The sequence below is a fragment of the Pantherophis guttatus genome, chromosome 3 (assembly GCF_059756535.1).
Source record: "Pantherophis guttatus breed Tessera chromosome 3, ASM5975653v1, whole genome shotgun sequence".
Classification (NCBI taxonomy): domain Eukaryota; kingdom Metazoa; phylum Chordata; class Lepidosauria; order Squamata; family Colubridae; genus Pantherophis; species Pantherophis guttatus.
The window spans coordinates 173,714,560-173,726,654 of record NC_142065.1 but is presented as its reverse complement, the minus strand read 5'-3'; the positions used below and the strand labels follow the sequence as shown (position 1 = coordinate 173,726,654).

Genomic DNA, 12,095 nt, shown 5'->3' with positions numbered 1-12,095 from the left:
TGAATGGAAACTGAAGACTACCTGCTCCATGTAGGGATATCAAGACTGATATGTGTTGGTTCTGTGTCTTTTATATTTGTCATGTACTGGTAATTTTGCATGAATAACATCTGAACAGAGCTAAATGATTTAGATAATTTCAGTATTTATGACTAATACTGTTATGGAGTTGGGTTTTTGTTTTTATTTTTTGCAGTTTCAAAATAATAATAGCAAAGTCAAAGGTATAAGCTTCAGAAACCTAAAGAAGTCAACATGAAGTTATATGTATTTCTGGTCAACACAGGAACTACCCTTACCTTTGATACAGAACTTGCAGTACAGAAGTAAGGCATTTTTTTAAAAAAAAAATCTTCTAAATGTAACCTTCTGGATTAACCTTCTGTCTTTAAGTATGGCAAACTTTGAAATTGAGAATTGAAGCAGAACCATTATCAAAATACATCTGTAACTTCTCTGTGGTGTTTGGAATAAGCCTTTCACTAATGTAGTTACATGGAAACATATTTGAATTTTTGCTAGAAAATCTCTCTTGATTTTCCTTGAAAATATCTTCCTCTTTGGTTAATTTTTTTTGTAAAAAAAAAAAGAACTGTATTTTTATTATAATAGTGGTAATATAGAATATAATATGTCTATTGTTATAGATTTTGGATAAACTCTTGCATGATCCCGAAAGTGTAATTATTGCTGCTAACAAAATAAAGGTTGGCAAAGTTAAAATTGACATTTTTCTTCAAACTAAATAAGGGCTAAAAATCCTTGTTTTACAAAACCATTTGATGCACACACTGTCTTTTCTATTGTTTTATTAGTGTGGCTGATCTTAAACAAGCAATCCAAAACAAATACAGAATAGCCATTCAATATCAGGTACTGGTTGTCAATGGAGGTGAATGTATGGCAGCTGACAGAAAAGTCTGTAGTTACAGTGCTGGAACGGTAAATATTCAGATAATTTTAAAAAATATTTAAATTATTCAATAATGAAAAGAAAGTTGAAATAACTGATTTTATTTTAATACAGGATACAAACCCAATTTTCCTCTTCAATAAAGAAATGATCTTGTGTGAACGTCCTCCAGCTATACCTAAAACAACATTTTTAGCAGAAAATGAGATGGAAATAAAAGTTGAAGAATCCCTTATGATGCCTGCAGTTTTTCACACAGTAGCTTCACGAACACAGCTTGCTGTGGTAAGCAACTTAAAATCTTAAAATCTTTAACTACTTTTATGCAATTTTGTGACAAAAATATTCAATAAAACACAGCTGACCTAAAATATTGTAAAATCATTTGTAATCCAGATATTTTTGTTCTTTCATCTTTATGTTAATATGTTTTGTATATTGAATTCACTAACATACTTGCTGTGGTAAGCGACTTATTTATTTATTTATTTATTTATTCACTTTATATACCGCCCTTCTCCTAGTGGACTCAGGGCGGTGCACAGCCAAAACTAAAATACATAACAATACAAAATTTAAAATTAATTAAAAGAATTATATACTTTGGCCCGAATTAGAACAGTGCGAATTAAAACCCATTAACAAATTAAGACTAAACAATTAATAACCATTAAAAACTTAAAAACTAAAAAAAGGGGGGCGGGGTTCACGCCAGCCCTGCTTGCTGGAAAAGAAGAGTTTTCAGGGCTCGGCGAAAGACCCGAAGATCCGATATCCTTCTTATCTCCGGGGGCAAATCGTTCCAGAGGGCGGGGGCTGCCACAGAGAAGGCCCTCCCCCTGGGGGTCGCCAGCCGACATTGCCTGGCCGACGGCACCCTGAGGAGTCCCTCTCTGTGGGAGCGTACTGGACGGTGGGAGGCTATCGGCGGCAGAAGGCGGTCCCGCAAGTACCCAGGTCCTATGCCATGGAGCGCTTTAAAGGTGGTAACCAACACCTTGAAGCGCACCCGGAAGACCACTGGAAGCCAATGCAGCTCACGCAGGAGAGGTGTCACATGGGAGCGACCCCTTGCTCCCATAATCCCCCGCGCGGCCGCATTCTGCACCAGTTGGAGCCTCCGGGTACTCCTCAAGGGGAGCCCCATGTAGAGAGCATTACAGTAGTCCAGGCGGGAAGTGACGAGTGCCTGAGTGACTGTGCGTAAGGAATCCCGATCCAGAAAGGGACGCAACTGGCGAATCAGGCGGACCTGATAAAAAGCCCCCCTGGCCACTTAAAACCTTGAACAACTTTTATGCAGTTTTGTGATAGAAATATTCAATAAAACAAAGCTAATCTAAAATATTATAAAATCATTTGTAAATTCAGATATTTTTATTCTTTCATCTTTATGTTAATATGTTTTGTATCTTTATGTATACTTTAACTGAATTAAAGTATACATCAATATACAAAACATATTAACATAAAGATGAAAGAACAAAAACATCTGGATTATAAATTTTGAATCCCCTGTGTTAATAATTTTCAGATTAATTTTGTTTCAGAAATAATTACAGACTAAAGTATTAAAGATCAGAATGAACTTTGTGGGAAAAGGCAAAGGCTATGATAATTGGATATCTTCCAAATATGTTGAAATTCATCTATCAGAATTCTAGAGCAAGCATGGACATTGTTCAGTATTCTAGGAGTTGAAGTCCACACATGAAGCATGCTTGGTTTGATGTAGAAAAGACATTGATGGTTCAGAAGTGCACAAGCCCAGTGAATATATTTGGAATATTTAAGTATAGCTACTGTAATATCTATTTTGTAAGGCCCTTACTAAATCCATTTTTTTCTTAAGGTTTTTAAAAAATGTTCTTCTTTTCTTTGAATGGAAACCCACTCGTAAATTTGCACAGATTACTCATTTTAAAGAGGGAGACTAGGGTAAAGAGCAGCATAGAAGCAAATGTACTCTTTGCTATGGGAGAGGCAGGTTCTTCAGTTGTGTGAACACCTTAATTGTGTTTGCAGAATAAAGAAACTTGGCTGTGCATTAAGATACCTAGATTCCATACATCTTCTCTTCATCAAGTAGATAAAGAAACTTTTGGCACTAAGGAATTCAATTCTTTCAGGAAGAGCTCCCCAGCACAATACCTAAAAATAGAAATTTAAGTAGCAGCTGATAATGGAAATGATAGAGTAAGTATTTTTCAATTTTTGGCATTTCAAGTGAGACATGTCAAATAGTAGATAATAGGAGAGTACCTTGCCTGTGATAACTGGGAAACAATAACCAGTAAAGCGGTGATTCAATACGGTTTCCTAAATATCCACTTTATTTTGTTTCTCCCTTTTAATAATCTAGGATAAGAACATGGCAATAATTCAAAAATGAACTTGTTATCCTTGTTGTCATAATATTCAATGTTAGTGAAAGAAAGAAAGCTTCTGAGACAGTTTTCTATATGGGTTTTATTTTTTTGCTGACCTTACAGATTCATCATTTCTCCTATGAATAACTGAAATTATGTAATGAATTTTCATATTTAGTAGAAAAAAATTGTCGGGGGTAGCAGCAAAATAAACATGGATAGTCACATTATTATTTTGAAACAATGTTGGTTTCACATATATAAATTATTATAGCGCTGGTGCTTATGAAAGGACAAGTAGGTTTTACCAAAAATCTAAATTTATGCTAAGGGATAAAATTCCCGTTAAAGATACAGGGCTTTTGTTTATTTGCTTCTTAACAGCATGTTTCTGTTTATTCCAGGGATAATTTTAATAGAAACACAAATCAGTGATAAAGAAAAGCAGCCTTTTCCTAATATATAATTTGGGAAAGGAGGTGATTTTAACAATATTCTTGAATATTTCTCTTTGGAACTAAAGCTGTGAAAGACACTTGGGAATGCTGTTAAATCATCCCTTTTCCCAAATTATATATTAGGAACAGGCTATTTTTCCTTATCACTGATTTGTGTTCTATTACAGGTAGTTCTTGACCTACAAGCATTTGTTCAGTGATTTTTCAAAATTTTGATATGCTGAACAAATGGTGGTTGCAATCAGTCCTAGGAGTTCCAGCTGTCCCAATACCCCCATGATCACATGATCGCGACATGAGCCCTTGGCTTCTAGTTCACACCTATGACTGGTTGCAGTGCTCCACAATCCTATGATCCCTGCTGGTTTCCCAAGGAAATCAGTGGAGAAACCAATTGTAATGGTATGTGAGAAAGACTTTGAGAGATGAGGCAAAGAAATGCTGCTTAGGGAACTGTCAGCTAAGAGAATGCATACAGACTCAGAAGGGGCCTTCTCTAGCTTCTCCGACTGTAAAGAAGACAATGGGAGGTATGTGCTTTCAGATTTGCAAGCTTCTGTTATTGTAGATTTACAATAAAACAGAATGAACTTATCTGATTGTGTTTTCCCACTGGTAAGGCTGATATTGACAGGGAAGATTGCAAGTGGCTGGAATAAGTTTCTCCCACCCAAACACCGTACCCCAGCCTCTCTGTATTTGCACTGTGTCAGCCACTTACCTCCCCCCAAACATATTCTTATTCATTCTTGTGCACCTCCTTGTGCTCTCTCCCAGCCAGCAGCAGCCACTTACCAGCTGCTGGCCTAGGACCTGCAATTTCCTGCTGGCTTCCCCACTGACTTTGATATGGGAAGCTGCAGGAAGTTGCTTGCCTACTGAGCTTGTGATTCAGTTAACTATGGCAATTGGATTTCCCAGGATTGCTATCGCTAACCAATGCAGGTGTGTTTTATAACCACAGCACTTAGCAATGGAATTCTGACTCAAATTGCCATTATAAGTCAGGGATTGCATGTAATATAAATACATTTATTGAATTAATTTGATCCGCTTCAACATCAGAAATACCCCTAAACAAACCCGGGCTAAAGGGTAGGTATGAGTAGTTTTCAGCTAATGATGGCAATTGGGATCGGAATTGCTATCACTAAGCAATGGGGTTGTAAAGAACAATGTTATGGTTCTGTGCTGCTCAACAATTGCAATTTTGGCAGTCCTGGTTGCCACTGTTAAGCAAGCACCACACAGGTTGTTAAGTGTGGACCTCATGTGACTGTGAGTTCTAACTTCCTGCCAGCTTTCCGAGTGACTTTGCTTAAGGGAAGCTGGCAAGGAATATCAGAATTGGTGATCCTGTTGCCACAGGGACACTGCAACGAGGATGCATTCAGTGCCCTTGTATCTTTGAACAGTTGCTGAAAGAATGATTGTAACTTTAGGATTACCTGTAATGGAAAGACAAAATGGATGAGAAAGACAAAGAAATTAAAATAGTTATCTATCCTGAAAATTAGCTGAGATTGAAACTGCTCATATGGGGGATCCTTTGTCTTTTTATCTACAAAAAAGACAAAGGATACTGCAGAAAAATGAGAACTGTATTGCTAGTGTATTGCTAGAAGAAATAGACATTTCTTCTGAGAAGGTTTACTGAAAAATATTAGGTGGTTTATCTATCCTGAAGGTTTAAAACTATTATTCACAAATGCTTTCAAGGGCATTTCTTGTCATACAAGACTTGAGTTTTTTCTTGAGTTACATTCTTTTTATGTTCCATATTTCTTTCTTGAAAAAAAATATGTTATGTTTACATGTTTTAACTAGAAAATATAGGCTATTGATATTTAACATATTTTTTTATACAGGAAATGTATGAAATAGCCAAAAAGCTTTGCTCCTTCTGTGAAGGCCTCGTTCATGATGAACATCTTCAGCACCAAGGCTGGGCTGCTATAATGGCAAATTTGGAAGATTGCACATATTCTTATCAAAAATTGCTTTTCAAATTTGAAAATGCATATTCAAGTTACCTGCAATCCATAGATGATATTAAACTGAAACTTACACAGTAAGTTTGCATTTAGACTCTTCAGTAAGAAGCTATTGCTATTGAAAACTAAGTTTTTATGGGTTTGTACATTTGTTTTGACTTTATTCAGTAGATTAATTCTTGTGCTTGGGATTTAATACCAATTGAGAGGAAAGCAGTGAGTGATTGTAGTTCTGTTACTCAGGAATTCTGAAAATGTGATTATATATTCGTTTGCATCGTAAAAGACCAGATTCCTCTGAATTCAATGGAACGTAGTCATTGGTGTATTACCCAAAAAATAGATGACTGCAAATATGTTTGCAGTGGATTTCATTTGCTGGCTTACTATTTGTGTACTAATACTTAACTTAGAAAGCATTTATGTGATCAGTTGCATAGCATTAAAGCATAATACAAATTATGATAGCCTTTTTTAATAAGGAAAGGTTCCATAAAGTACAATAGGTTTTAAGGCTTCATTATTTAATATGATGATGTTGATGATGGATATTTGCAGACTACATGATTGAATGTTTTGAAAGCTAATCTTCAGACACAATTTATATTCAGACTTTCCATTCAAAATTTGGAAGAAAACTGTATTACTGTATAATTAATGTTGCTATATATGTAACATTGAAAGCCATTTTGGTGCAGTGATTGCATCATCAGTTTTGCCCTATTTTATGACTTTTCTTGCCACAGTTGTTAAGTGAAACACTGCAGTTGTTAAATTAGTAGCACAGTTGTTAAGTGAATCTGGCTTCCCCATTGATTTGTTTGACAGAAGGGGATTACATGACCCTGGGACATTGCAACTGTCATAAATATGAACCAATTGCTAAGCATCAGAATTTTGATCACATGACCATGGGGATGCTGAAGTCATAAGTTGAAAAACTGTCATGAGTCACTTTTTCAGTGCCATTGTAATTTCGAATGGTCACTAAACGAATGGACTACCTGTATGAGTTCTAGTCCGGCTTTAGACACAAATCCAGCTGGATGATTTTGAGTCAGTCATTTTCTCTCAGTTATTTTCTCTTAGGCAGCAACAAACATTTTCCAAAATCTTGCCAACAAAATTGTGGGGACTTGTCCAGTCAGAAGTCAACACTGACTTAATGGCAGATTCAGATAAAATACATAACATTGATAGTGCAAAATATTAATTTTTACCTATGTGATTTCCTACTTTAAATTTGGATAAAAATATCAGATTATTTGATAAACTCTTTTAAAGTACACTGGTACATTAAATTTTTTAGTTGTAGCGAAGAGATTATTAAATCAAAACACATTTAATATTTCATTGTCTGATAAAGCATTTAGATAAAATTAGAAGAATTAAGGTAACGTAGTGAAATCACTGAAAAGCTCATCTTTGTTTATTTATACTTAACATTATTTGTTTATTTATTTTCCCAAGTTTAGGGGCTGCTGTTTCGATTATGGCCAAGATCCCATTGCTGGAGTGCCTAACTAGACATAGTTACAGGGAGTGTTTGGAACGAATGGATTCTTCCACTGATCATGGAGGAACAGAAAGCGAAGACACTGAAAATGAGAAGTCGGCTGAAGTTATGCTTTCTCCTGATACACTTAAAATGAACAAACAATTATTGATAGCATCATTTTGCAAGTCGGTGGAACATCCAACCTCAGATGATCCAGATTTTGAAAAAGTGAATGAAAATAGGGAAGCTAGTCAATATGCAGTCCAAGACAGAGATGTTTCAATGGAGCTTAACGAGAATGATCTGCCTTCTTTTAATGTTTCACTTTTAGACTGGATAAATGTTCAAGATAGACCTAATGATGTTGAGTCCTTGGTCAGGAAATGTTTTGATTCCATGAGCAGAGTAAGTTAATGTTTTTTAAAATGTCATTGTGTTCTGTTTTATAACCCTTTGAATTATTATTTTCTGTCTTGTATAACTGTTCTTGTAAGTAACATACAGGATGTTAGATCTAAAGTGGCCTTTTGATGTTGGTTTGAAGAGGGTAATTGCAATTCAGCATAGATTCTTACCGGTGGAAGAGGAAGATGTTTTTTGTCCATGATCTCTTTTTCTCCCAATAGAATTATTTTGAAGGTTTTTTCATATTTATATGATATGCTGCTTTGCATATTTTTCCAGAAAAATTTAATTCATACCATTACCTTAACAACTAAAGCAGTGTCAAACGTTCACAGTAAGGATGAGAGTGTCTTTATATGGGTAGTCCTCAAGTTACGACCATTCATTTAGTGACAGTTCCAAGTTACAACGGCACTGAAAAAAGTAACTTATGACTCTTTTTCACACTTGGGACCATTGCAGCATCTCTGTGGTCACATCATCAAAATTCAGATGCTTGGCAAATGGCATGTATTTATGATTCACTTAACTCTGGCAAGAAAGGTAAAATGGGGCAAAACTAAAAAAAAAAAAACTTGCTAGCAATGAAAATTTTAGACTCAATTGTAATCATAAGTCTATGATAGTCTAGAAGACTATCTGTATTATATTGCTCACTTTATAGCCATAGATGAAAAAAAGTTTTCTGAAGGCTTATCAATGGTGCTGTCAGACTCACCACTCTTCCACCAAGTTATTTTATTTTGTTTGCCTTTTAGTTGAGTTCCTTCATTTCCAAAGTTGATAATAAAAGATTTTTTTTCTTAGTAGCCTGCTAAAAGGCTGATATTTTGAATTTCCATGCTGGTTAAAAAAAGATGATTGACAAAAAAATTTCAAGTGAATAACTTCTATGAACTAGAAAACGGCCTGGCTCTCTGATTAATTGCATATTAGTCTATAATTTCTTATCAATAATATGAAAAATGAAGCTGAGTTCCCTAGATTTAGATTATTCATGTAGTAATTGACTTAATCTCATTTCCCATTCAAGCTTCAATCCACTATCAATTGATATAATAAGTACACAGCACCAAAAATATGGGTTTCCAAGCAAAGAAAATGCAAAATTTGTAGGTTTAATCTTTGAATCCTTGGGAAACAGCAGTGGATATATCTTTCTCAGACTGGTGAAATTCGAACATATTAGTTTTAAAACTCATAGCTCTATTCAGCATAATAGTTGGTACAGTTAACAAATTTGTGACAGACAGCTGCATTTAATCTGTTTCTGAAAATTTATATTCTATCACATAGATGCAAGTTGATCTTAGTAATATATGTTCTACAATTGTGTGGCATCTGACATTGATGTCTACAGGTATATTGGTAATCTGGTTCATTATTTGACAATTATGTCTTCCCATGTACTTCTGTTTCAAATATTTATTCCAGATTTTGCCCTAAACCCCTTTGTATGTCATATAGGAATGCTAACCAGTATATAATTGTAATTAATTTTAGATCTAGTAGTAGTAACTATTTTTTTAGATTCCATGACTATAAGTTCTCCAGAACCTTAAAAAAATCATATTTTCCCAAATGTGATTTTTGTTAATTTTTATTGATTTGATGAATTATTGTTCTAGTATTGATTCTAGCAATTTATATAAAATTTATCTGAATGTCCAGTTGTTTGCTTAACTTGTAATATGATAGGATATAAATTAATGTTAAGCAAAATTTAATTTTCAAGTACGCTGCTCCTCCAATCCATGGATTGGGAACTCTTCTCCCGTTGCTGGGGAACTGAGTGCAAACTTTCTTGGCTGGCCACGCCCTCTCTGTGTCACTCCCGTCAGTCTTTCTCACTCAGTGACTGAGGGAACTTGGATTGTATTTAGCTCTGGTTAGATTCCTGAAAGACTCTTGGCTAGGTTGGATTTTGTTTTTATTTTAGTTTATTATTTTTGTACCTCTCTGTGTGACGGGAGCTGCAGCGTGGGATTGGTGAGGCTGCTGGGGGGAGCGATAACGTTCCTGGGGCTCCAGGGCGTTTCGCTCCTTCCCCTTTGACATTCTCCGAGGCAGCTATCCGGATTCCGACCCGGCTGGGCGGATCCGTGAACACCCTTAGCCGCCGGCGCTTCGTTGGTCTCCTGGTGAGCTGGGATAACCACGAGCGCCTCAGCTCCGACATTTCTGGGCGGCTCCGGAGCGTCTGTCTATGCCTTTGACAGGCTCTGAGGTCCAGGCTTCCCCAAACGGTTAGTCGTCCACGATCGAAGCTGCCGGCCGCCATTTTGGATCGCCGCCAACCTTCGCAACCGGGCCGTTTCATCGCCGCCGGCTCAAAGTGAATTCCGGGGCTCCCTTGGAGACAAATCTTCGGGACCGAAGCCTCTAGCAGCTGTAGGAGTTGGCGCCCTGCAGCCGGCTCATGCAGAAGGACTAATTTCGACCTTTTTCACTGCGGCCGCCATTTTGGAATCCGATCTCGCACGGACGCCATTTTAGAGCCATTCCACGTGTGTGAGTAACGGCGATTTGGGGGACAGTCGGCTATTATCTTTACGGCCAGACTGTTAAGGCCTGGAAATTGCCTGAACGCAGGGCTTTGAGGACAATTTCTCATTAAGGGAGATTGTTACTTACTGGCCCAAAACTTCCTTTTACAACCGTTTCTTGTGTCTGACTGGCTCGGCTGCGAGGTTCGATTCCTGCAGCTGCCTTTTATTATGGCGGACTTAGATTTATCATCCGATGGGGAGCAGGATGTGACTCCACCTTCTGAGATGACTCAACAAAAAGGGGGGAAAAAACGTTCTAAAACTAAACATCTGGCCTCATCAAAATCATCTCAGGCCGCGAAACTGGACAGTCGACACAGATCTGAACTACAGCGTCATAAGGCGCTTGAAAAGCAGTTCGACAGAGCAAAGAAAGCTAGGGATCAGTCCGTATGTCCCACTTCTTCAACAAGGTCTGAAGCTTATCAAGACCATTCTAGTGCCTCTTCAATTTGTTCAGAGGCTACAGGGGCCACTGATAATCACCCTCCTCCTCCTTCTAATTTGGAAACAGTGCGGGGGGTTTCTATGTCGTTACCTAACGTGTCCTTGTTGGAGCAGACGGTTCAATCGGATTGTTCTAGACCAGGTCCATCGGCTACCTTTACCCCGACAGCTGCTGGGCTGAGACCTGAAGATCGTACTGGCCAGATAGACTTACAGTTAATGTTGTCTAACGCATTGGCCAAGATCTTGGCGACTGGATTGCAACAAGGCATGGGAGTTCTTCAAACAGCTCCCAATGCATCGAAGCCACCGGCCCAAATCCCCCCTCGCACCAAGGCACCGGGACGTTCCCAAGTCGACTGTGTCTCTTCGGAGGCGTCTGACCAGGAGGAGGAGTGTCCGGAGGACATGGAATTCTCCGAGGATGAAGGTCTACCGCCAGAGAAACCATCGTTTACTGGACTTTTTCGTCCTTCTGTTTTCAAATCGCTTTTGTACAAAGCTAAAGTGACCACCCAATTTGGACTGTTGACTGCTCCTCTTCCTGGTCCAGCTACCAAGTCTTCATCCACACACGATGCCTTATTTCAGGTGGCTAAGCAGGAAAAAGATGCTATCCCTTGCCCACCACTTTTTGCAGATGTTGTCCAGAGTGCCTTCGGTCAGCCGGGTTCCCTAACGGCGCCCAGTAACCTGGACAAACGGCTTTATTGCGCGGCGGCAGAGTTGGACGATATCTTAGCATTACCAACAGTAGACGCGCCCGTGGCCAACCTTTCTTCGTCATCGGCTGTGCCAGCGGATGCTATGGACGGCTTGAAAGCCGACGAAAGAAAAACTGAAATGGGGTTTCGCAAAGCACATCAGGCGGCCGCTTGGGCGATAAAAGCTGCAACAGCGACATCCTTTTTTAACAGAGCAACGTTAATTTGGCTCAAACAGCTACAGGAGCGTCTTCCCACTGCTGAGAGGCGCATACATCAGGATATTAACAAGATAGTCGCTGCTACGGAATATTCAGCGGATGCCTCCTTAAATGCCGCAAAATTCGCAGCCCGCTCTCTCGCTTCTACAGTTTCCAATAGGCGTATGTTTTGGCTTCGCAATTGGAAAGCCGATTCGAAGTCGAAGTGGAAGCTGGCATCGTCATCCTTTAAAGCTCCGGCCTTATTTGGCGCCGCCTTAGACCCTCTTTTGGTGGAGGACAAAGAGAAACGTAAATTTCTCCCTTCTTCCTTTCGCAGACCAGAACGCAGGTATTCACCATACGTTAATCGACAGTCATTTCGGTCCTATTCGGGATCCAGTGGTTCCTATGCTCAACGATCATTTAGTCACAGTGGTGACCGCTTCCAGGAGCGTCAGCCATTTCGAGACCGACAACGCTCACAATCATTCTCCAAGCGTCCCTTCAGGGGTGGCGGTTCCCGCCCTCCTAAGCGTGGCAAATGACTCACAACAA

General features: G+C 38.6%; 1 protein-coding gene across 10 annotated transcripts in view; it reads left to right on the top strand.

Annotated features, from left to right (window-relative positions):
- Positions 1 to 12,095, top strand: part of RB1CC1 (RB1 inducible coiled-coil 1) — a 63,252-nt gene that overhangs the window by 10,182 nt on the left and 40,975 nt on the right. For all 10 annotated transcript variants that reach the window (XM_034429769.3, XM_034429763.3, XM_034429767.3 and 7 more), the window contains 5 exons: positions 197 to 326; positions 816 to 942; positions 1,028 to 1,198; positions 5,609 to 5,811; positions 7,205 to 7,637. In XM_034429769.3, the coding sequence (XP_034285660.2) occupies positions 256 to 326; positions 816 to 942; positions 1,028 to 1,198; positions 5,609 to 5,811; positions 7,205 to 7,637 (1,005 nt within the window). In that variant the 5' untranslated portion in view covers positions 197 to 255. The remainder of the gene's footprint in view (positions 1 to 196; positions 327 to 815; positions 943 to 1,027; positions 1,199 to 5,608; positions 5,812 to 7,204; positions 7,638 to 12,095) is intronic.